Source organism: Cajanus cajan, chromosome 1 (assembly GCF_000230855.2).
Source record: "Cajanus cajan strain Asha chromosome 1, NIPB_CcT2T_4, whole genome shotgun sequence".
Taxonomy (NCBI): domain Eukaryota; kingdom Viridiplantae; phylum Streptophyta; class Magnoliopsida; order Fabales; family Fabaceae; genus Cajanus; species Cajanus cajan.
In genome coordinates, this window is record NC_138517.1 from 3069917 (window position 1) to 3097672 (window position 27756).

Below are 27756 nucleotides of genomic sequence, written 5' to 3' on the forward strand. Positions count from 1 at the left end.
ACACCATTTAAACTTATCATTTTAATTAATTCCTCCGTCGCTTTCCTAGGGGTCTATCCCTTGCATCATATTATCCAATAAATAAATACACTACTTGTGTAAAAATATTCAAACCCTTCTCCATTTCCATTCAAGCAAACAACGAAAAGATGTTTCTGGCTATCCCTGCAACACTCCTTGTGATATTCATTTTGATTGTATCCTATGTGTTGGTGCATCGAAAGCAGCTTGAAGATGATACGAAACATCCACCAGGTCCTAAGGCCCTACCAGTCATTGGTAGCCTTCACTTGCTAGGGAAACTCCCACATCGAGCCCTTCAAGACCTAGCCAAAAAATATGGACCCATAATGTCCATCAAGTTAGGGCAAGTCCCAACCATTGTGGTTTCCTCACCCGAAGCCGCTGAGTTATTCCTTAAGACTCACGACACTGTCTTTGCTAGCAGGCCCAAAACTCAAGCATCGGAATACATGTCTTATGGCACTAAGGGCATAGCTTTCACTGAGTATGGTCCTTATTGGCGCAACGTGAGAAAGTTGTGCACCACTCAACTTCTAACTGCATCAAAAGTTGAGATGTTTGCTCCACAGAGGAGGGAAGAGTTAGGGCTGTTGGTGAAGTCACTTGAAAAAGCAGCAGCCAAAGGTGATTTGGTGAATGTCAGCGAGAAGGTTGAGGAGCTTATAGCAAATGTTGCCAGTAAAATGATACTTGGTCACAGTAAGGACCATAGATTCGACGTGCCGGGGCTTGTTAATGGGTATCTGCATTTGCTTGGATTGTTCAATGTTGCAGATTATGTACCTTGGGTCGGCATCTTTGATCTCCAGGTATCAACTTCTACTACAGTCACGTTTAAGTAGATAGATTCATGATTTAGTGTAAAAACTTATTACATTAATTCCATCATGATGTTAATCTATCCCCTAAGACTAGAGAAAAATAAATAATAGATCGATTATATTTAGACATCTTTTAATTTTAAACACTCCATTAATATTGTCTTTTTCCCTGTTCTTATCACGTGATATCATTTATCATAATTATATTTTCTTTACTTGTTTCTTGTACTTCATGCATTATTAGAAAAATTTTATTTTCTGCGAATTTTCTTACAAAATAATATTTATAGAATTTTTTATGAATTTTTTAATAATAATAAATCCAGAGGAATTTATTTGAGAAAAACAATTTATCAAAATCTCTTACAAAGTTTTTTATGAAATATAATCTACAATGTTTTTGTTTTTGCAAATTTTATTATGATTTTAGTAATTATAGAATTTTTTTTCATTATAAAAATTTGCAAAAAATGTTGTAAATTATTTTTATTAAATTCGCAAGTAATATTTGTTAGTATTATAATAAATGGAAGAAAAATTTCATAAGTAACTTTTCTTTACAGATTTTCTCACTAATTTTAATCCTAAGGAAAATTAAAAAAAATTGTTTAAATTTATACATTTAAAAATTAAAAGTTTTTAATTAAATATTAATATTTTATTAAATTATTTATAAATATATGATTATAATTAATTTTAATTTTAAATTTTATTAAATTAAATATGTAAATTATATAAATAGGATAAATTTAATGATAATGAATTTTAATTTAATGATAATTTATAAAATTTAAAAATGAAAAGTATTTACTTAGCAAAATATTATTTTACTAACTTATTTATAAATATTTCAACAAAGTTAGTTTTAATTTAAAATATTAGTAAATTAAACATTTATTTTAATTAAATGTATACATTAATGATAATGAATTTTAATTTAATGATAGTTTTTAAAGTAATTTTTTTAATAAAAATATTTTTTTTTAAAATATTGAATATTTGAAGAGTTAATATAATTTAGTATAATATAATACGAGAAATTTTAATAGTGGTGTATTAGCATATAAAGTGTTCACTTTTGAATATGATGGCATAAAATAGTCAGATAAAATGATAAAGGAAAATGATTTGAATAATGGGCATTGGATTCCATATAATACACCAATATTGTTAAAGAAAACCAGTGTCCCACGCAGTATGCTGGGGGGCTTTTTTATCTCAATCTTTAAAATATAGAAAGACTATCTTTTTTTTTAAATTTTTTTATTTATGTACAGATCGATACATGTGTTCTTCATTCGAAGTAATCGGACAAAATTACTATGTTTAAATATCACAATGCATGATATAATAAAAAAAACCATCTTTGTTTTAAATATGGATAATATTTTTTTATTTGAGTCTATAAAGCTTTAGATCCATGTTCCGTATATGCTCCTAGCTCCGAGTTTTCAATCTGTTTAATCATCTTTAGCTTTTCCTTTGTGACAAAAGCCAACTGCCCCCTTACCTCCAATGTCCCCATTGTTCCTTCACAAATTTGCTTATGCTGGAATCTCCCTCCAACTATTAAACACCCTGAATAGTTTTGATTATACTATCACTGTTTGAATTTGATTATGCTCTTTTTTTTAGTGCATTTGACCTGGATTATGCATGAGTCAAATTTCGTATCCTTTAGGAAAGTAATAATATTGATGTGCTGCAGAGTTTTTTACAATTATTATCATAAAATGGTATATATGCTACTTAATTAATTATTTCCAAAAACCTATATCAGGGACTAAAAGAAAAATTCAAGAAAACAAGTAAGGCATTTGATCAAGTGTTCGATGAAATCATCGAGGAGCATGAAGACCCTTCTTATAAAGACAAGAGAAATGTGCACTCTAAGTACTTTGTGGACATATTGTTGTCACTTATGCACCAACCCATGGATCATCATGAACAAAAGCATTTCATTGATAGAACTAACATCAAGGCTATTTTAATGGATATGTTTGCTGCATCATTTGACACTTCTGCTGTTGCGATTGAGTGGGCTATGTCAGAACTCCTAAGGCACCCAAGGGTGATGAAGAAACTTCAAGATGAGTTAACAAATGTAGTGGGAATAAATAGGGTGGTGGAGGAGTCTGACTTAACAAAGTTGTCATATTTGAACATGGTAGTGAAAGAGACCTTACGGTTGTATCCGGTTGGACCCTTGCTAATTCCTCGTGAGTCCTTAGAAGATATCACAATTAACGGATATTTCATAAAGAAAAAGTCAAGAATTTTAATCAATGCATGGACAATTGGACGAGATCCTAAGGTTTGGTCAGATAATGCTGAGATATTTTATCCAGAGAGATTTGTGAACAACGATATAGATATTAGAGGACATGACTTTCAACTTATACCATTTGGTTCTGGCCGCAGAGGATGTCCTGGGATACAATTGGGTCTAATTACTTTTAGTCTTGTTCTGGCTCAATTAGTGCATTGCTTCAATTGGGAGCTTCCATCTGGTATCTCTCCTAATGACTTAGATATGACTGAAAAATTTGGTCTTTCCTTACCAAGAAGTAATCACTTGTTAGCAGTACCATCTTATCGCCTATTGAATACAGCTTAACTGAAGCTTCAAAATCTTGGGAAATTATTTCACCAATCGAATAAAGTTTGTATTTTATCTCCATTGTATTTTTCTTGATATGGATTGGTGATGTATGCACTCGACTTCCTTCTTGCTTGAATTAGATCAGACCTAGGAGATTAGGATGATCTTGATGTTTATGTTTATGTGGGAATCATTGTAATATATTGATATTATCTTATTACCAATGATGGTCTTTAATGCGTCATATACACTTATGTATTTTGCTTGCATTTTATTTTCGTATAGAAAAGTCCTTCTTGTGTGTTTCATCTCAACACATTTGATCTTTTAAAAAATAGAATAGTCATCCGAATATGATGAAATTAAGATGATTTTTCGTGAAATTTGCCTTCTCTATATTTGTTCAACCTATAAAAATGGGACAGACATCTCGTAATTAAATATGATTCGAAGTGCAATACTTACATATCAAACAAAACACGACAAATATACAGCAAACATCATGAACGTAACTCATTATATTTAATCCCAAGCGAATAGTCAAGACTCGAGATCAAATAGATACCCATGATCATAAGCTACAAGTCATGCCCAAGGTTTTTTATTTTATTTTTTATTTTTTATTTTACTATTATTTAGGTCTAATATAAATTTTCAACTTATATAAATTAAAAACAATAAATTTATTATATTTCTATAATTATTAATTATTAATTATTAATCCTTTTTAGATTACTATTTGTGTGTATATATATATATATCAATATTATATACATATTAAATTATTATTATTATTTTAAATTATAAAGTAAAATTATTTGTAACTAATTGTTTTCAAATTTCTAAATTGTTACATTTACAAAATAAGAATGTCATACGGAATTAATCAGAAAATTCCGTTAAATATTTTTTGTTATCTTAAATATTTATTTTTTGTTTTTAATTTACGTTGTTATAAAACCCTCAATTAGCACATAAGAATATTTTGACAACTCCACAAAATATAATGTAAAAAATATTTAAATTTATCAAATATAAAAAGAATAAGCTTTAATATATTATTGATAAACATAAAATTTTAAATAATAAATATTAAAAAAAATCTCTATTGTAGTTAGAAAGGAGAATAGGTTAAACCTATAATAAAAATGTCAAGTTTAAATTATTTAAAAAATTATTTATTTAGAAAAATTAACTTTAGGCTTACAAAAAAAAAATTAACTTTGATAAGTTAACCTATCTATCTATATGATATAATAAAAAAATGCTATACATATTGCATTTTAAACAATATACTTAAATAAAAATATAATAAAAAAATTAAATTAATTATTAATATTTTGGACATTTCTAATAATGTAATAAAAAAAATTAAATTATTAATATTTTGAACATGTTTACTAAACTTATATACTTTGCATTCCCTATTCGTACGAAATCAAAAAAATAAAAAATAAAAAATCTAACAATCGCATTTTTGTCAACTTTTTTCCTTCATCTTTATGTTGATTATTTAGAATATTTTAAATGAAATATAGAAAATATTTATAAAAAAAAAACTTTTTTAATAAGATTATTTTATTTCATCATGGTCAACATGAGAGTATGTTATTATATATGAGTATGTATGAGTTATCCCTCTTACATTAATTTTTTTTTATTTCAAACTCTAAATTTTAATAATAGAATAAACTAATTTTTTATCACCCAAATTGAAAGAAGACTCATATACCTATTCAAAAATAGATTGTTGACTTATTTAAAATTAAGTTTATTAGTCAACTAGTGGCGTTGAAACATTTCACGTCTCTATTTGTTTAAAAGTATTTAAAAGTAATCCATGTTTGTTAAATCAACTGATGATGCGTCTAGTTTTGAATATTTTCTGAAATAATATTTTTTTTTAAAAAAATCTATTACACATTATTTACCCAAATAGACCTCTTTATTGTTCACACTCAGAGAACTGAATTCTGAGCAGTGTTAATTTTTTTTTTTTTGCGTTTTAGTTTCTGAGAAAGAGGAAAACTTGATTCAGAACGGGCCGTTTTACAATTAGAACGGCCCGCTCCAGATAAAAATATACACATGACAAATGGATCAGAATAGGCCGTTCTCCAAGGAATGCAAGCAAAAAGGAGAACGACCCGTTCCAATTGCAAAATTGACACATTCCTGAACCTAAAACGAAAAAAAAATTTAAACACTATTCAGAATTCGGTTATCCGGGAACCGAATTTCGAGCACACAAAAAAATAACACTGCTCAGAATTCGGTTCCCCAGAAACCGAATTTTGAGTGTGAACAGTAAAAATGTCTATTTAGGTAAATAATGTGTAATAGATGTTTTTTTGGTAATTTTTTTTAAATATTATTTAAGAAAAAAATTCTGTTTCTCAAACTTCAAAGTTTCAAATTCGAGTTTTAGATTTATAAGAATAGTTAATTTTTAATATTATTTTTTATTATTTAAAAATTTATGAGTAAAATAGTCCAAAAATTATGTATACGAAAACAGAAAATTGCTTTTATATATAGATATAGATTTAACATTATTAATGTAAAATAGACTTTTAAATAAGCTAATTAGTTAGATCAGATTTTTTTAAAAAGTCAAATTAGACTTATAAAAAAATTATGAGAAATAACAGGTCAGACTTATATTTTAATTTTATAAAATAATTCAGTTTATATATTCAAAATCTGACCTATTATTATCTTTAATTGTGGTCTCATAATAAAAATACAATTGATTTTTTTTTATCTCATGTCATGTTAAGATGTCAAAATGAGTCAATCCATAGTGAGCCAACCCATATGAACCAAGTTGACTCATTTAGACACCTCTAATATTAATTCAAGTGAATAATGATCTAATACAATTAAAAAAGAGTGTCGTATAGTTATACATATAGCTTAAAAGGTTTTTAAAAGGATTTAAATGATGTTTATAAAAAACCATAAAGCCAATTAAATTTTCTGCAACGTTAAACAAAAAATAAATCCTAACCATCAACCCAAAGAAACATAGAAATCAATATTAATAAAATCATTTTGCATGATATTATAAAATCCAGTAAAATCTAAACCCACATATCTTACAAGAAATGATATTTTATGCTAAAGAAGATTTAAACCGGTGCCCCACCAACATGTGAAATTGAATGTCTCATCAATGTGAACTCCCCTTCATTTTGTATCATCTTTATTTCGCATCTCCGATGGAAATAACTCATTTGAGTTGTTCCATGAATTAAAAAATAAAAAAAGTGATCTCTAATGTGTCATATCAACATTAAATAACTCAAACAGAAATTTACTCTAATATAAAAAACTTTAAGAAATTCAACTTTTAGAATTTTTTTTCTAATCATTTATGAACTAAATTTAAATTTTTATTAAAAAGGATAATTGCACTACAATGAAAAAAAATTACGAGAAAAAATACACAATAAGTAGATATTAAAAATAAAATAAAACAATAATAAATACATAAACATTATACGAAATTAATTTTTATCATTATTATTTTTAAAACGTTTCCAAATATATTCAATAAGATTTGCTTGAAATCTGGTAAGAAACGATTGCTTGAAAAAATAACTCTTTTTTTTCTTCAAACAACTCATGTTGCCATGTCAAAGTTTTCTAATAACAAAAAATCGAAGCTTAAATTACTTTATAGGATAAGCAACTCCCGTTAAAATTATTCTTAATCATTAAACAATTGGTTCTCTGAAAAGTTATCTGACACTAACATTATGGCACACATGCATGTGAACAATGATCCCACTTGCAGCAGCATCCAAGAAGAAAATTAAATAATCCTCCACTTGCACAAATGCAGTATAGTACCCAAAATCATAAAGTCAGCATACATGTAATTCCAAGATTTCTGTCACAGTTAGTGCATAGTCTTTTTTTGATTTTTTTTAATGAAATTAAACATATTAATTATATTTTCTAAATTGTGTCAAAATCTTACGCACCAACTAAAATGTAACACGGAGTTGTTTTTAATGAACCAAAAGGATGGTCGATGACCATTGAAACAAAAAAGAAAAGGATGCTGAGCATGGAATGTAGTAGCATAGTACGTAGTTACTGGGTGCCTATATGTAGAAACTATATATATACTCCAAACAAGCAAGAGGGTATTTAAAACCACAACTAGCATTCATAGCTGAGAATATAGTTTGACCAATTCTACTAGGGGCGATCAAAATAATGAGTTATAATTTTTGTTTTTACTATAGATATAATTAATTAATTTTATAATACTTGGTTATTTTAAAAATAGTTGTAAAAATTAACCATATATACTAAATGATTATTAATAATAACTATTTTTTATAACAAATTTTAATTTATCATAACCGATTTTAAATTTTAAGAACCGGTTATAACCAACCAATTTTAAGAATTTAAAAAAAAATTAAAATTAATGAACATCGTAACTTTTTATTTCATGTAGTTAAAATTTATAATAAATACTTTTAATATATAAATATATCAGTTAAAAATAATATTAAATAAATAATTTTATATTATTATAAGAAAGTATTTTAATTATTGATAATAAAATTAAAATATTAATATTTAATTTTAAAATTAAAAAAATAATAATAATAAATTAAAAACATTAGAGTTTCAAAGAGAATTCTCAAAAAAAGTTCTTATTGAAGAAAAATAACTAAAAACTTTCTTATTGAAGAATAGTTTGTAAAAGTACTTTCATTCAAAATAACTATTTTAATCTTTACTAGTTAATAAAGGTGATATATCTTTCTGGTATACACATTCTATTGATTGTTTTTTTTTTCACTTCTTTGTAACTTTATTTTTCAAACATCTCACACCTTTTAAATAATTACTCAAAATCACTCACATTACTTAATTGTTAATCACTCACACATATTTAACATTAATTATTTACTTTATTTTTATATTTTATATAAAATTCACAAAGACAAAAAGTACCATTTTATGCTAATTTATATAATGAGGATTGTTAAAAGTATAAAAATTATTGTAAAAGTGTATTAAATATAAATTTATTCTTTATTTTTTCTTTCAAAACCAGTTATACAACTAGTTTTAAAAAATATAACTGGTTATTAAAAATTTAAAACCGGTTATTGAAAATTGATTATAATTAAATTATAATAACTATTTATAAATATGATTATAAAATAGTTTTGAGTAGATTATTTAAATTAAATAACCTAACAACACCCCTAAATTCTACCAAGGGTTTTGGGTCAACCAAGAAGAGTTACCATAGGATTTGGTTATAAGAGTCACAATTAATATGTAATATTGTACTAATGTCCTAATACCATGCATTCATCCCACATTTTTTAATAAAATTCTGATTCAAAGGACAAATGGTTTACATTTTGTGTTACAACAACCTGTACATAAACTTGAATTTCCTTGCAACAACCTTTACAAAAAATTATATGTAAATTTTTTTTACCAACTTTATAGTGTTAAAATATATTGAAGCTTTATATACCTACATTACACATTCCCAGATCCTAGCAAACTCTCTTGACTTTTGTAGCAGGAAATTGAGCCCATGCTAAGACGTCGCCTATGAATTTAGGATAGTAAACTTTATCTTAATCCTGCGTGCAGGGAAAATAATTCCTTTTATGACTATACCTTATTTATTGTTAATCGCCAATCAAGACTATTTCCAGTTCAACAGAAGTAACATTTAAATGTCCAAATGTTGTAGCAAAGCAAAATCAGTTAAATCGTCTGCAAGTATTTAAGCATGTTTGGACAGAAGTTATGAATCCTATTTTGGTAGAAGTAATTTTTTTTTAAAGAACTCGGTACTAATAACGAGTTGACAACCACAGTAGAGAACATTCGACCCAATATACTTCAAATTCTACTTGGACGAAGCAAAATTTATTATGCATAAATGAAAGTATATTGTTCGTTGACATCTCAAAATGTATCCAAGCCAACAAGTCAAATGTATTGAACTCATTTAACAATATCTTTCTAGTAAGTCATTCAATCACGTTAGTTACGAATTCAAGATCATACAAACATAAATAAATAATATTTTTGGTCGCCTTTTTCTTTTACCCATTCAAACATTCTTTTTTTTTTTATTTTTTGAATTTCACGTTCTCTTGCTAGCAGCTCATCTCTTAATTAATCATTATACCCAACTCGTGTATAAATATCCAAACCCTTCTCTATTTTCCATCAAGCAAAAACCACCCAAAAAAAATGTTAGTTGAAACATTAGCTATCCCTGCAGCACTTCTAGTGATATTCATTTTGATTCTATCTTCTGCCTTGTTGCATCCAAACCAAGTTGAAGATGATAGGAGACATCCACCAGGTCCTAAGGCCCTCCCAATTATTGGTAACCTTCACATGTTAGGAAAACTCCCACATCGCAGCCTTCAGACACTTGCCAAAAAATATGGACCCATAATGTCCATCAAGTTAGGACAAGTCTCAACCATTGTGGTTTCCTCCCCAGAAGCTGCTGAGCTATTTCTCAAGACTCACGACACTGTTTTTGCTAGTAGGCCCAAAACTCAAGCATCGGAATACATGTCTTATGGCAGTAAGGGCATGGTGTTTTCTGAGTATGGTCCTTATTGGCGCAATGTCAAAAAGTTGTGCACCACACAACTTCTAAGTGCATCAAAAGTGGAGATGTTTGCTCCATTGAGGAGGGAGGAGTTAGGACTATTTGTAAAGTCACTTGAAAAAGCAGCAGCCTCACGTGATGTTGTGAATGTCAGCGAGCAAGTTGGGGAACTGATATCAAATATTGTCTACAAAATGATACTTGGCAGCAATAACGACGATAGATTCGACCTAAAGGGGCTTACTCAGGAGGTTTTGCACTTGTGTGGTGTGTTCAATATGGCAGATTATATACCTTGGGCTGACTTCTTTGATCTTCAGGTACGAACTTCAAATATATGATTTGGTGTAAACCCTTATATATGCCATCTTCCTCTTTGTTGTTAATTAATTGTTACTTCTGATTGCATTTATTTTTGCTTGAAACCTTTAACTAATTAAATTTGATTATGTTTTTCATTTGACTTGCATCATCTGTTCATCAACTTTTGTTGATAAACTAACTAGGATCATCTTTTGTGTCCATAAGAACGAGAACATCACCGCCAAAGTTAATATAACTATAATTGGATGCTAGTTATGCACCTTTAGGAAGATGAATAATAGTAAGTTGCTGCAACGTGCCACTTAATTATTCCAAATCTATAACAGGGCCTAAAAGGAAAATTCATGAAAACAATAAAGGCATTTGATCAAGTGTTCGAGCAAATCATCAAAGACCATGAGTATCCTTTTGGCAGCAACAAAAAAAGTGTATACTCCGAGGACTTTGTAGACATACTACTATCATTTATGCACCAACCCATGAATAAACATGAACAGAAGCATGTTATCGATAGAACAAATATCAAGGCTATTATTTTAGATATGATAGCAGGAGCATTTGACACATCTGCTGTTGTAATTGAGTGGGCTATGTCAGAACTTGTAAGGCACCCAAGGGTTATGAAGAGACTTCAAGAAGAGTTAAATAACGTAGTGGGGACAAATAAGCAAGTGGAAGAGTCTGACTTGACAAAGTTGCCTTATTTGAATATGGTGGTGAAAGAGACCTTAAGATTGTATCCTGTTGGACCCTTATTGGTGCCTCGTGAGTCCCTACAAGATATTACAATTAATGGATATTACATAAAGAAGAAGTCAAGAATTTTAATCAATGCATGGGCAATAGGACGAGACTCAAAAGTATGGTCAGATAATGCTGAGATATTTTATCCAGAGAGATTTGTGAATAAGAATATAGACATTAGAGGACATGACTTTCAACTTATACCATTTGGTTCTGGTCGCAGAGGATGTCCTGGGATACAATTAGGTCTGACAACTGTTGGTCTTGTTCTGGCTCAATTAGTGCATTGCTTTAATTGGGAGCTTCCATTCGGCATGTCTCCTAATGACTTGGACATGACTGAGAAATTTGGTCTTTCCCTTCCAAGAAACACACACTTGCTAGCTATACCAACTTATCGCTTATTTAACAAAGATTAGCGAAAGTTATGAAACTACAATAAGAGTGAAATGTTGTTTTAGTGAAGTTTTAATTATCTCCCTTTTTCAAATTAATATGGTTCAATGATGTGTACATTCAACTTCTATGTTGTACAAATTAGATTAGACGTAAGACATTAGGAGATGATCTTGATGGTTTTTTAAGTCATTGTTTGTTTTTTATTCATAGATCAGTTTGATGTTTACGTGAGTAATATTAGCACAAAAAATATATTTTTTAATTCATAGAAAACATTACAAAAACATTGATAAATCAATGGTTGATGATCAACCCTTATCTTTACATATTGTCATCAAGAATCACCTTGTATCCATCGTAATGTTGGTTCCACATTGCACCAAATGATTCGTTGTACATATTTAGGACATTTTTTTTTCTACATTTAATTTGTAATTGTGATGGACTTGTGTACAAATTGAGAGGAAACTGTTACTTGTGTTATTACTTCTTATCTGATTAAAGAGGTTACTTATCGTCTTTAAGATATAAAATGAGAGGAAATTGTTACTTGTGTTAGTGAAAAATGACTTTATTTGTGACTTTGCACACTTAGAGATATATGTTTGTCCTTTCTCTAACAAAAAATAAATCTTTGTTCCTTTTCGAAGTACAAGTACCTAAGAATCTTTTATTCCTTCAATATATTAAGGAATAACATAAAAATAGATGATTGATAATTAGACATAATAAATGATATAATTAATGCATTCATCTTAGGTAAACAAAGTGATCTGTCTAAAAAACTACACGTCATTATAATACATCATTTTTCTTATATGATCTAAAAAATATTTCTTCATAAAAAAATGTTCAAGTTTGTTAACATTAAAGCATGTATTCCTAAAGGATCTAAGGTCGTCATTTGATCTAACCTCCCTTTTTTATGGTGATAATATATTTTTGAAAAACATAATTTTTTATGCACATTAGATCTAGTCGGTTATAACTTAAAGACGAATATGCAATTATATAGAATATGTCAATTAGATTGTACGATGGATGTATCATATGCTATAGCATGTCAACCATTACCATATCAAGTATTTTTCTATTAAAGCAAATATCAGGCTGATTGACTAATTTAGAGCACTTTTAAAAACTATTTACCTAAATGAGATTGTTTTGAAAGTATTTACACCTGTAGTAACCCAATTTCGTCCGAGAAATGTCAATTTTGTTTTTAAAAAAATAGCAAAAAAGGTATATACAAAAAAAGAATAAAAAAGACAAAAATATGGAAGCCAAATGCAACACCTCATTTCTTATATTTTTATGGGAGGTAATTTAGTAATTTTCATATGATTTTAGAAGCCCAGAACGGGCCGTTCCAAAACTGGAACGAGCCGTTCTAACCTTCTGAAAAGACATAAAACTGGAACGGGTCGTTCCTCTATCATTGTTAACACGATTGCTCCAAAAAAAAATACAAATGCTCATAAGACTTGTACATCCATTATATCATGAAGAGAAACAAACATCTAGTGCAAAATCTTCTATTCATCAATATTCATTGATTACTATGCTAAATAATTATGAGAATCATTCAAAAGGATAGATTGGGAACAAATCACAAGTCATGCCTTCCTTTAATTCCCTCTTATCCAATTAAATGAGACATTTGTTTTATGTCTCATTCCTCCATCAATTCATACATCAATATTATTTCCTTGAGTCAGAAAACAAAGCAATCACATTCATCATTGTCTCCTATTCTACCCCTGCCTTTCAAGACTAAATTGGGACAACCACTTCACACTGGGGCAAAGGATCTCATTGCCATTTCATCACCTTAACTTTCAATTGGAATAATTGTCTAATCCAACTTTGTTCCCTATTTCTTCATAAACTGGGGCAACTCAAAGTACTCCTTTATACCGGGACAAGTTCTCAACTACCATCACATTTTCATTCCAACTATATAATCCATGTGTCTCAAGTTTAATTAAGTCAATGCCTGTATCACCCATATTTCGTCATTCTAAATACAGGTTATCCTTCCCATATATGTCACTATTTGATTCTATTCACTCGAGTCTAAGGTGATGTAAATCATTTGCCTCACTTGTTCAAAGTCCATGTTTTTAATATTTTGAGTCCCTGCGCTCACTCTTTTATGTTTCGGGTCCCCGCGCCCATGTTTTCAATCTTTCGAGCCCCCGCGCTCACTCTTTTAATTTTCAAGCCTCTATGCTCACTCTATCAATCTTTCGAGCTCTCGTGCTCACTCTTTTAATTTTCAAGCCTCTATGCTCACTCTATCAATCTTTTGAGCCCATGTGCTCACTCTTTTAATTTTCAAGCTTTTATGCTCACTCTATCAATTTTTGAGCCCCCGTGCTCACTCTTTTAATTTTGAAGCCTCTATGCTCACTCTATCAATCTTTTGAGTTTCCGTGCTCACTCTTTTAATTTTCAAGCCTCTATGCTCACTCTATCAATCTTTTGAACCCTCGTGCTCACTCTGTTAATTTTCAAGCCTCTATGCTTACTCTATCAATCTTTTGAGTCCTCGTGCTCACTCTTTTAATGTTTCAAGCCTCTATGCTCACTCTATCAATCTTTTGAGCCCACGTGCTCATTCTTTTAATTTTCAAGCCTCTATGCTCACTCTACCAATCTTTCGAGCCTCGTGCTCACTTTTTTAATGTTTTGAGCCCCGTGCTCACTCTCTTTTAAGGTTTTGAGCCCCCGCGCTCACTCTTTTAATGTTTCGAGCCCCCGTGCTCACTCTCTTAATGTTTCAAGCCCCCGTGCTCATTCTCTTAATGTTTCAAGCACCCGCACTCATTCACTTTTTCACATTTTGAGTCCCTGCAGTCATGACCCTCAATATTTTGGATCCTCGAGTTCACTATTTTCATGTTTTGAGTCCTCGCACTCATAACTCTTAACTCTTTGGATCCCCGAGTTCACTACATTCACATTTCGAGCCCTGTGCTCAACTCTCAACAGTTTGGAACCCTGTGTCTACTATTCTTATTGCTTTTAGATCTTATATTCTCTAATTTGTGCTAAAATCTCGTGATTATCTTTTCTCTAAGTGGTGAATACATGTAACTTTTGTCTTAGACGAAATTGGTGTTTTCTTTACTTATATTTTACAACGATAATATAGAAACAAGAGTTGTTTACATTATCTAGTAAAATTAAGTAAAGAAGGGCAACTGTAGTAACCCAATTTCGTCCGGAAAATGTCAATTTTGTTTTTAAAAAAATAGCAAAAAAGGTATATAAAAAAAAGAATAAAAAAGACAAAAATATGGAAGCCAAATGCAACACCTCATTTGTTATATTTTTATAGGGGGTAATTTAGTAATTTTCATATGATTTTAGAAGCCCAGAACGGGCCGTTCCAAAACTGGAATGGGTCGTTCCAACCATCTGAAAAGACATAAAATTTCTAGCCCGGAACGAGTCGTTCCAAAACTGGAACGGACCGTTCCAACCTTCCAAAGAGCCCTAAAAGTTCTAGCCCAGAACGGGTCGTTCCAAAACTGGAACGGGCCATTCCAGCCTTCCAAAATGCCCTAATATTTCTATCCCAGAACGGGTCGTTCCCACAACTGGAACGGGCCATTCCAATTTTCAAAAAGGACTTATAGTTTTTAGGCCAGAACGGTCGTTCCTGAACTACCAAAATACCTGAAAAATTTAGTCCAGAACAGGTCGTTCCGAAACTGGAACAGTCCGTTCCGAAAATGGCCGTTGTGAGTAAAATTGCATCCCCGAAACGGGCCGTTCCGGATTCAGAACGGGTCGTTCCAGATTCAGAACGGGCCATTCCGGTCCCTCCTGAAAGTCTATAAATAGCGGCCCTTGCCCTTCCCAAAAGGCACCCACACACATAGATCTCCACCTTGGACTAGAGGGAACCCAGAGGAAGAGACCAGCAAGTTTCCACTTCTTGAGCGAAGAATAGTGAGTATATCGAACACACTTTCTTTTTATTTATTTATTTTATTTTATTTATTTTTATTTTAGTTTTTTATTAGTAATATCTGTCATTCTAAAAAAGATTATTTGTCATCTTAAAGTCTTATTTAAATTTAAAATGTGATTAAATATCAAAATATAATTTTACAATATTTAATATAAATATCCGAAATTATTGTATCAAAAATTTTACTGGAGGAATGGTTAACTAGATGTGACATCTTTTTAACCTTTGAATTTAAAGTACAAGTTGTGACAGCTTATCTTTAAATTTTTTCTCCAAAAACAAAAATGTCCAACCAAGAAAGTTTTTAAGATCATAACATCTATAACAATAATTATAATTATATTGAATTGACTTCGGTGTACACCTTGGTCAATTTTATATTTTTAGGTGAATGAGCTGAGACAGTTCAAGAATCTTATATTTAACAAAAATTAAATTTAATTCAAAAAATATCAACACATAAATATTTTTTACCAAAGAACTACGTAACTCTGATTCTTCATTACACATGAAGATACGTAGGAGCAAGAACTAAATCTTGTCGAGCCAAAAAATAAAAAATAAAATATTTTCCTTTTTATATAACAATAATAATTTTAACTTTTTTTAATACATTAGTTAGATTAGTTAAATAAAATATATTTAATCATTTTAGTGAGATAAATATTTTATAAATTATAATTAATTTTTTTAATTAATTAAAGGTAATCGTCTTAGGACGAACATTGTGAGGTGTTAATACCTTCCTCACACGTAATCGACTCTCGAACTCAAAAATTTGATTTTCGTAGACTATTTTTCTACTTTATGGTTTTTCCAATATTTTTCCGTAAAAAAACAACATTGGTGGCAACTCCTCTTTTTCAATTTATTTTTTGTCGTCCCGTCGCGACCGAGGTTGCTACAACACCATTGGGGCATTTTTCAATGGTGTCGCTATGGGTCATAGCGACACCATTGCCACGTGAATTTTTTTTTGGTAATTAAGGACGGCTAAAATTTAGCCAGTAAAAATCGCTATAGGCTACGACTTCTCTAAAGTCGCTATGGGCACCATCCCCACTTGAAAAATATAATATTTTATGATTAAAAAAATATATTATGTAAAGGCGCTATGGCCCATAACGACGATGTGTCGCTATGGGCCATAGTGCCTTTGCATAATATATTATTTTAATCATAAAATATATATTAATTATATTTTTAATAAGTAAAGGATAAAAAATAATAACAAAAATTAATAAAAAAAAGAAGCATAAAATAAAATAATTGAAAAAGAATTAATAAATTAAATATGAAAAATGAAATATAAAAATTGTTAATTAAAATAAAAAGAAAATATTTTTAAAAAAAATAAAAAGGGATGTCGCTATGCGCCATAGCGACATGTATTTTAATTTAATTTATATTTTGCATAATTATTGTATAAATTATTTTTAATATTTCTTTTATTGTTTTATTTTTCTGCGTCTCATATTTAATATATTTTCATGTTTTTCAGAGTTATTTGAATTAATTTAAAAAAAAAACACACACACACATAAATAAGTATAAAATTTTATTATAAAATTAAAGAAAAAATGATGTCATTATGACCCATAGCGACACTGTGTCGCTATGGCCCATAACGACTATTGCAGTATATATACCCCTCCTAACAGTTACGTTTTGTTCACATTTGAAATCACACTGATAAGTATAATAGGTGGAGCTCTGATTGAAATTTGTGAGTAAAATTTTGTTGGAGTTAAAATATAAATTATAACTATTTGTACTAATTTTTTTTTGCAGATATTATGAATCAAATTATTGCTTATATTTACACTGGAAAGATGTATGAAGGTTCTCAAGGTGTAACATTTGATGGACCAAGAAAAGGAATGTATATTAAACAAGGTATAACTTTGGATATATTAAAGAGAATGATTCACAACAAATTTGGTCTTAAGTCAAATCAAGTGATATTATCTGTAAGTTACAGATTTTTAGTTTCACAAGATGATGACAGCATATATTCTTCATTGAAATTGAGTGACGATGATGGTGTATAATGCATGACAGAAGCATTTCAAAGCCAGAATGTGATACTAATAATGGAATTATATGCTGAAATAGGTATGAAAGAATCTTCAACATTTTCATTAGAAAATTTGTCAATTGAACGACCATCATTGATCACAAGAGACAAAGATGAAGAAGCAGATGAAGACTATCATGTTTCAATATCATATGAAAGCATTGATAAATCCAATGAAGATAAAATTGATGATTGTGAAGCATCTGATAATGAAGTGGAGTCGGATGTTATTGTTAATAGTCCAATGGTTGAACTAATTTTAATTTATCCATCTACTGAAGGTAATATCTGAAAATTAAATTTGTCAATAATGTGTTATTTGTTTAAAAAAAGTTGTTGAAATTGATTTTATTGAAATTATTATATTTATTATTATTAAAATAGGTGGAAGTCAATTTTGGGGTAATTTACCTCACTACACTAACATCAATTAGAATCATCCAGATGAAGAAGATATCCAGGGATGGATCTGCGTAATAGTTGGTCAATTGGCCAAGATTTATATGTGGGGTTGGAGTTTGAGAATAAAGATGCGGTTAAAAATGCAGTAAAGCAAAATGCAATGAGAATGCATCAAAAATTTTATGTGGTTGAGTCGAAAAGACCAAGTGGGTTGTTAGATGTCCAAATGCACATGATGGATGTGGATGGTACATGAGAACCCTTGAGTCAAAGAAATATGATAAGTGGAAAGTGACATCTCAAACTGTGTTTAAAATATCTTATAAAAAGGCTTGGATGTCATACATGTTTGAACATGTCTTTGTCACAAGATCATGATAAGTTAGATTCTGAGTTAAACGCATCATTTATACAAGGTAAGTTCTGCAAAGTTTATAGTTTATATTAATAATAACTTATCTTACTCATTACTAATATTTAATATGTAGGAATGGTTAACCAAGATCCAGCAATTAAGATTAGCCTTATCCAAGAGAGAATAACATCTCAAACTGGGTTTAAAATATCTTATAGAAAGGATTAGATGGCCAAACAAAAAGCAATTGTTAAAATTTTTTGAAATTGGGAAGAATCGTATGCTTATTTACCTCGATAGCTTAAATACATGAAAAAAATTGCACCAGGATCATTTTATGATCTGTGTCATGATGTGTTTTTTATTAGTAATCGTTGTTACCGTCAATTTCACAGATTATTTTGGACATTCAAACTGTGTTGTGATGCATTTAATTATTGTAAACCCTTGATACAAGTTGATAGCACTCATCTATATGGCAAGTATCGAGGTACATTGCTCATTGCTACAACACAGGATGGTAATAACAACGTTTTTCCTCTTGCATTTGTTGTGGTTGAAAAAGAAACATTACTTACATGGTCGTGATTCTTCTCTCATTTGCGTTTACACGTTACAAATAAACAAGGAATATGTTTAATTTCTGATCGACATCGTAGCATTAAATCGGTCATTGACAATGAGACACTTGGTTAGAGACCGCCAAATACATATCACAAGTATTACATTAGGCACATTGCAAGTAATTTTAATAATCGATTCAAGGATGTGAAACTAAAACAACAACTTGTGAAGTTAGGTAAGAAAGCTTATTTTAAATTTTTTAATCATTTCAAAAATTTTATTGTGCATTTTGATAATTTGTATGCAGGGTATACACCGTGTAAACATATTTTTTATCATAATTTGCAAAGTTTTTGTAAATCTAGCCCTGATGTTGAAAGGTAGATAAGAGGGACATCAAAAGACAAATGAAGCATGACATATGATGCAAATGGTCGAAGATATGGTCACATGACAACAAATTTGTCTGAATGTGTTAACAAGGTTTTAAAGGATTGTAGAAATCTGCCTATCACTGCATTAGTTTCATTGACTTATACCAGGTGCGCTGAGTATTTTAGTAATCGTGGTAGTCGCGGTTTACCGATGTTTCATCTGGGAAAGTTTTCGTTTCAAAGTTGGTTGAAGCTTTGCAAAAAAATCAAGAAGAGGCTTGTTCCTACCAAGTTTGTAGATATGACATTCAATCTTCAAAATTTGAGGTTGAAGAGGCATTTGATCTAATAAGACAAACAGGGGGAAAGAAATGGGTAGTAAATTTAAAGGAACGATATTGTCAATGCAAAAAGTTTACAGCATTTCATTATCCTTGTTCTCATGTTATAACTGCATGTGGTGTTGTTAGCATTGATTACTACCAGTTTATAGATCTAGTTTATACAACTGATTATGTTTTAAAAGCATACTCTAGTCAGTGGGAACCGATCGAAAATGAAGACTTAATCCCTCCGAGTAATGAAGATTGGATACTTGTCCCAGATCCAACATCTGTGCATGGGAAAGGGCGACCAAAATCAACAAGAATTAGAAATGAAGGATTGGATTGAAAGCTCACGACGACAACAAAAATGTAGCATATGCAAACAAGAAGGTCACAACAAGCGCAATTTTCCGTCTAACTCTGATGATCGGTCTATAAGTTTTTAGCATGTTTAGCGTTTTTCAAAACTAATGTAATTATTTATAATAATAAAATGTTTACTCATCATCGTCATCCTGATCTTCGTCATGATTATGACCTCTAACACTACCAAGAGTCAGAATACATCGACGTGGTCGTTCTCTTGTCCTTTGAGGGTTTCTCCAAACACGTGGTTGCGATGGTGGATGACTAGCCTCCGCAAAAAATTGTGGACGCAAATCAACACCCTGTAACGTCAAATTTAACACATAAAATTAAAATATTCATAATAATTATAATAATAAAAATAATAATAAAATACTATATTACCTGTTGTATAAGCACGAGTGATATAATCATCATCATATGAAATATGGAAAGGTACGTGCTAACTCTGTTGCGTGTCATCCTGTGCCACACTTGGTTGTGGAGTTAGTAAAGAGAATTGTCCAAATATATCATTCATCATTTCTGTTGACATAAAGGGTTTCGATGATGACTCTAAACCAAGTGACTCACAGATATCTGTTGTCATTAGAACCGATGTCTCAAAACCTGGTGGGCGTGGTGGTGTGTACCAATATGTAGATTGGGATTGAGATGGATAACTAGCCTCTTGTAAAGGAATTTAGTATATAGTATAACCCTGCTGCTCTGTCTGGCAATGTAGGGTAGGTGTGATCTATAGTCCCAATTTTCATTCTTCGTCGCGATAAACATGCAGCCTCCCTAGACTGTGGAGGAACATTGAAAGTCCCCAAGTCATATAAATCAGAGGGAGGGGGTGCTGCCTCAGTTGGCTCAACGAAACGTGCAACATAGTCATCAGATATGGATAATAATCGATTAGTTTTCTCTGTGACTGATTCGAGTGAAAATTTTGCTCTGCCATTAGGAGATGTCAAGTATGCCAAACATTCTGTTACATCTTCCTACATATTGAAGAAATCAAACAATTAGTTTACAACTTTATAATTTAACAAAATAATGTATTAAAATACTAGTACTAATATGCACATACCACAATTGAGTCTTTAATTTCTTCGGAATCAATGTACAACTTTCCTTTTCTACGGTACCACCTCATGTATTCTGAATTTGGACCTAATAGTCCAACCTGTGGAAGAGTAGGTGAAAAGTGATATGCATATCGATTGCCCCAATGTTATAATGCTGGACTTAATATTGTAGCCTAATCATCTTTAGCCTTACTGCGCAGGGTCAATGCATGCACATGACCAGGAGTCATCGGAGGATTTGGAATTGGTTGTTGACAACCAAATTGCCTCATGACCCTATCTAGCTGATGTCATTCACAAATACATAGGGAAAGTAACGGGATTACAGAACCCCAAATACGGCTCCCTTGTGTGCAGTATTTGGAGTTCTATAATCCCGTTACTTTTTTTATGTATTTGTGAATGGCATCAGGCAAATAGGGTCATGAGGCAATTCGATTGTCAACAACCAATCCCAAATCTTCCGATGACTCCGTGTCATGTGCATGCACTGACCCTGCGCGAAAAGGCTAATGATGATTGGGCTACAATAATAAGTCCAACACTAGAGCATTTGGGCAATCGATATGCATATCACTTTTCACCTACTCCTCCACAGGTTGGACTATTAGATCCAAATTCAGAATACATGAAGTGGTACTATAGAAAAGGAAAGTTGTACATTGATCCCGAAGAAATTAAAGACTCAATTGTGGTATGTGCATATTAATACTCGTATTTTAATACATTATTTTGTTAAATTATAAAGTTGTAAACTAATTGTTTGATTTCTTCTATATGTAGGAAGATGTAACAGAATGTTTGGCATACTTGACATCTCCTAATGGTAGAGCAAAATTTTCACTCGAATCAGTCACAGAGCAAACTAATCGATTATTATCCATATCTGATGACTATATTGCACGTTTCGTTGAGCCAGTTGAGACAACACCCCCTCCCTTTGATTCATATGACTTGGGGACTTTCAATGTTCCTCCACAGTCTAGGGAAGCTGGAGGTTTATCGCGACGAAGAACGACAATTAAGGCTATGGATCACACCTACCCTACATTGCCGAACAGAGCAGCAGGGTTATACTATATTCCTTCACAAGAGGCCAGTTATCCATCTCAATCCCAATCTACATATTGGTACACACCACCACGCCCACCAGGTTTTGAGATATCAGTTTCGATGACAACAACAAATATGTGTGAGTCACTTGGTTTAAAGTCATCACCTGAACCTTTTATGTCAACAGAAATGATAGATGATATATTTGGACAATCCCCTTTACTAACTCCACAACCAAGTGTGGCACAGAATGGCACACAATAGAGTCAGCACGCACCTTTCAATATTCCATATGATGATGATTATATCACTCGTGCTTATACAACAGGTAATATAGTATTTTATTATTTTGTTATTTTTTTTCTTGTTATAATTATTATGAATATTTTAACTTTATGTGTTAAATTTGACGTTACAGGTGTTGATTTGCGTCCACAATTTTCTACGGAGGCTAGTCATCCACCATCGCAACCACGTGTTTAGAGAAATCCTCAAAAGACAGCAAGAGAACGACCACGTCAATGTATTCTGACGCCTGGTAGTGCTAGAGGTCATAATCATGACGAAGATCAGGAAGACGACAATGACGATGATGAGTAGACATTGTATTGTTATAAATAATTACATTAGTTTTAAAAAAGGCTAAACATGCTAAAAACTTATAGACTGATCATCAGAGTTAGACGAACAATTGCGCCTATTGTGACCTTCTTGTTTGCATATGCTACATTTTTGTCGTCGTTGTGAGCTTTCAACCCAATCCATTTCATTTCTAATTCTTGTTGATTTTGGTCGCCCTTTCCCATGCACAAATGTTGGATCTGGGACAAGTATCTAATCCTCATTACTTGGAGGAATTAAGTTTTCATTTCCGATCGGTTCCCACTGACCAGAGTATGCTTTTAAAACATAATCAGTTGTATAAACTAGATCTATAAACTGGTAGTAATCAATGCTAATAACACCACATGCAGCTATAACATGAGAACAAGGATAATGAAATGCTGTAAACTTTTCGCATTGACAATATTATTCCTTTAAATTTACTACCATTTCTTCCCCCATTTTTGTCTTATTGGATCAAATGTCTCTTCAACCTCAAATTTTGAAGATTGAATGTCATATCTACGAACTTGGTGGGAACAAGCTTCTTCTTGATTTTTTTGCAAAGCTTCCACCAACTTTAAAACGAAAACTTTCCCAGATGAAACATCGGCTAAAGCGCAACTACCACGATTACTAAAATACTCAGCGCATCTGGTATAAGTCGACCGAACTAATGTAGTGATAGGCAGATTTCTACAATCCTTTAAAACCTTGTTAACACATTCAGACAAATTTGTTATCATGTGACCATATCTTCGACCATCTACATCATATACTATGCTCCATTTGTCTTTTGATATCTCTTTTATCCACCTTTCAACATCAAGGCTAGATTCACAAAACTTCTGCAAATTACGATCAAAAATGTGTCTACATAGTGTATACCCTGTATACAAATTATCAATAATGCACCATAAAAATTTTGAAATGATTAAAAATTTTAAAATAAGCTTTCTTACCTAACTTCACAAGCTGTTGTTTTAGTTTCACATCCTTGAATCGATTATTAAAATTACTTGCAATATGCCTAATACAATACTTGTGATATGCATTTGGCAGTCTCCAACCAAGTGCCTCATTGTCAATGGCCGATTTAATGCTACGATGTCGATCAGAAATTAAACATATTCCTTGTTTATTTGTAACGTGTAAACATAAATGAGAGAAGAACTACGACTCCGCAAGTAATATTTCTCTTTCAACCACAGCTAATGCAAGAGGAAGAACGTTGTTATTACCATCTTGTGTTGTAACAATGAGCAATGTACCTCGATAATTGTCATATAGATGAGTGCCATCAACTTATATCAAGGATTTACAATAATCAAATGCATCAAAACACAGCTTGAATGTCCAAATAATCTGTGAAATTGACGGTAACCACAATCACAACGATTACTAACAAAAAACTCATCATGACACAGATCATAAAATGACCCTGGAGCAATTTCTTTCATGTATTTAAACCATCAAGGTAAATAAGCATACGATTCATCCCAATCTCCAAAAATTTTAACAATTACTTTTTGTTTGGCCATCCAAGCCTCTCTATAAGATATTTTAAACACAGTTTGAGATGTCACTTTCCACTTATCATATTTCTTTGACTCAAAGGTTCTCATGTACCATCCACATCCATCATGTGCATTTAGACATCTAACAACCCACTTGGTCTTTTCGACTCAACCACATAAAAACTTTGATGCATTCTCATTGCATTTTGCTTTACTGCATTTTTAACCGCATCTTTATTCTCAAACTCCAACCCCACATATAAATCTCGGCCAATTGACCAACTATTAAGCAGATCCATCCCTGAATATCTTCTTCATCTGGATGATTCTAATTGATGTTAGTGTAGTGGGGTAAATTACCCCAAAATTGACTTCCACCTATTTTAATAATAATAAATATAATAATTTCAATAAAATCAATTTCAACAACTTTTTTTAAACAAATAACACATTATTGACAAATTTAATTTTCAGATATTACCTTCAGTAGATGGATAAATTAAAATTGGTTCAACCATTGGACTATTAACAATAACATCCGACTCCACTTCATTATCAGATGCTTCACAATCATCAATTTTATCTTCATTGGACTCATCAATGCTTTCATATTATAATGAAACATGATAATCTTCATCTGCTTCGTCATCTTCATCTTCGTCTCTTGTGATCAATGGTGATCATTCAATTAACAAATTTTCTAATGAAAATGTTGAAGATTCTTTCATACCTATTTCAGCATATAATTCCATTATTGGCATCACATTTTGGCTCTGAAATGCTTCTATCATGCATTGTACATCATCATCGTCACTCAATTCCAATAAAGAATATATGTTGTTATCATCTTATGAAACTAAAAATCTGTAACTTACAGATAATATCACTTGATTTGACTTAAGACCAAATTTGTTGTGAATCATTTTCTTTAATATATCTAAAGTTATATCTCGTTTAATATACATTCTTTTTCTTGGTCCATCAAATGTTACACCTTGAGAACCTTCATACATCTTTCCAGTGTAAATATAAGCAATAATTTAATTCATAATATCTTTTTAAAAAAATAGTACAAATAGCTATAATTTATATTTTAACTACAACAAAATTTTACTCACAAATTTCAATCAGAGTTCCACCTATTATACTTATCGGTTTGATTTTAAATGTGAACAAAACATAACTGCTAGGAGGGGTATATATACTGCAATAGTCGTTATGAGCCATAGCAACATCATTTTTTCTTTAATTTTATAATAAAATTTTATACTTATTTCTGTGTATTTTTTTTCAATTAATTCAAATAAACCTGAAAAACATGAAAATATATTAAATATGAAACATAGAAAAATAAAACAATAAAAGAAATTAAAAATAATTTATACAATAATTATGCAAAATATAAATTAAATTAAATTAAATTAAAATACATGTCGCTATGGCCCATAACAACACAAAGTCGCTATGGCCCATAGCGACATCTCTTTATTTTTTTTTTAATATTTTCTCTTTATTTTAAATAACAATTTTTATATTTCATTTTCCATATTTAATTTATTAATTCTTTTTCAATTATTTTATTTTATACTTCTTTTTTTATTAAGTTTTATAATTTATCCTTCATTTAATTAAAAATATAATTAATATATATTTTATGATTAAAAAAATATATTATGCAAAGGCGCTATGGCCCATAGCGACACAGTGTCGCTATGGGCCATAGCACCTTTACATAATATATTTTTTTAATCATAAAATATTATATTTTTCAAGTGGGAATGGAACCCATAGCGACTTTAGAAAAGTTGCTACAGGCTGTAGCGATTATTACTGGCTAAATTTTAGTCGTCCTTAATTACCAAAAAAAAAAAAAAAAAACACGTGACAATGGTGTCGCTATGGGCCATAGCGACACCGTTGAAAAATGTCCCAAAGGTGTAAATAATTTCAAATAACCCCATTTAAGTAAATAATTTTTAAAAGTGCTTCAAATTGGTCAATCAGTCCCAAGTACTAATATTCCGATATATGTTTTTGATTCTTTTGAAACATAGTATTTCAGAAGAATTCCACTAACTAGAAAATTACAGATACATCCTCCCTCCATATCAAGGTTTTGAAGACCATAGCAACCACTGAACTTGAACCAATAAAGGGAAGTTTCCCCAGTTTACTATTTCCAAAGCTAGTTTTCAGTATTAGTATTGCGGTTCTTACTTAGTCTGAAAGCTTGACAGGCCAGTGATCTACTTTTCCGATTCAAAAGGTCAGACCAGCCAGTCCAGTTTTCAGAATCAGAACTACGTTATTACTATAAGACATTCTACATGGCTATACACAAACTAATGTTCAAGATAGAAACTTCACAAAGCTCAGGGTATACATTTATTATATACACTATACAGTCAGCCAGATTGCATGCCCCAAGTTCCCAAATAAAAATGATTTTGAGCTCTCAATTCAAAGCTTTTTTCTAATGTTACATCAGCATTAAACCCACTTTTGCTTGACCATATCACAGAGATTCTAGAAGGCAGTTACAATTATTTGGAACTATCAGCACAATCGACATAACTTCAAAGTACCAAAACTGCCTTGAATAATTTCCAATCAAAAGCAAAGAATTTATGGCACTAATACTATTATGCATAACAGATTAGGACAAAATGGTAGCTACAAGTAACACAAAATTAGAAAACTAAAATTAGAAGACATACCAGATTCAGCTTTCCCTTTCTAGTATCAATTGGTGGACGTCTCTGTCAAATGAGAAGAAAATTAGACAGGTTTTTTTATTTATTATTAACACATTACAGTCTTACAGTTGGTATTTAGTATAGTCTTGTATAGTATTGTATGCTAAAAAAAAGCATACAATTTTGAATTCTATGACAAGTCTCATAAATATAATACTAACTTTTAATAAATCAATACAGGAGTATCAAAATCCACATGGAATTGTAGTTAAACTAACTTGTGATCAATTACAGACCTTACAATATTTCTTAAAGACAGAAAAGATAACATCATCTACAATCACTTCTGCATGCTTACGAACTACGGTGATCCACTGGAAATTCAAAATAAATTCAAATTAAGACATAATTTCAAGAAACAAATGTTAAAAAATTTATCCAATAACCTCAATGTAACAAATAAGGTCCATTTGATATCAAAAGCAACTCATAGCTAAGCTTTGATTAAACACCCAAATTAGAAATTGCACCCGTAACATGACAAGTGGAGCTTCTTGACTTTATTAGAAGGCACTTAGAAGTGTCAAATTTGTGGAGCAACATTGGTTGTAGTTTTCAATCAGAGTATCAGACAACCAAAAACCAAGGTTTCCTCTAACTAATTTGAAAAGGGAAGGCATATCTTGCCTCTATATTTTAAACCATTAATCAACCTATAGGAAACATGGTAGTAAGTATCGGATGTATCCCAATTCGTATCGTACGATACGATACGATTCCAAGGCTCCGCGATTCGAATCGCAAGTCGTCTCATTTTTTATCAAGAATC

The 27756-nt window shown here is 30.9% G+C and overlaps 2 protein-coding genes across 10 annotated transcripts in view; one reads left to right on the forward strand and one right to left on the reverse strand.

Annotated features, from left to right (window-relative positions):
- On the forward strand, positions 1-13852 carry LOC109788199 (cytochrome P450 750A1). Its single transcript, XM_020346872.3, has 4 exons — positions 1-833; positions 2626-3451; positions 9806-10392; positions 10723-13852. The coding sequence occupies exons 1-4, from the start codon at positions 150-152 to the stop codon at positions 11557-11559; spliced, it is 2934 nt and encodes a 977-aa protein (XP_020202461.1). The 5' UTR covers positions 1-149; the 3' UTR covers positions 11560-13852.
- Positions 8751-27756, reverse strand: part of LOC109788202 (uncharacterized) — a 23543-nt gene continuing 4537 nt past the window's right edge. For 2 of the 9 annotated variants that reach the window (XM_029269197.2, XM_083072854.1), the window contains 3 exons: positions 27224-27301; positions 26949-26990; positions 16982-20287 (listed from right to left, as the gene is read on the reverse strand). In XM_029269197.2, coding sequence (XP_029125030.2) covers positions 20117-20287; positions 26949-26990; positions 27224-27301 — 291 coding nt within the window. In that variant the 3' untranslated portion in view covers positions 16982-20116. Of the gene's footprint in view, positions 9078-9481; positions 11574-16981; positions 20288-22685; positions 24610-24712; positions 24962-26948; positions 26991-27223; positions 27302-27756 lie in introns of those variants that run through there. The other 7 variants (XR_014433323.1, XR_014433325.1, XM_083072862.1 and 4 more) reach the window with 7 other exon arrangements.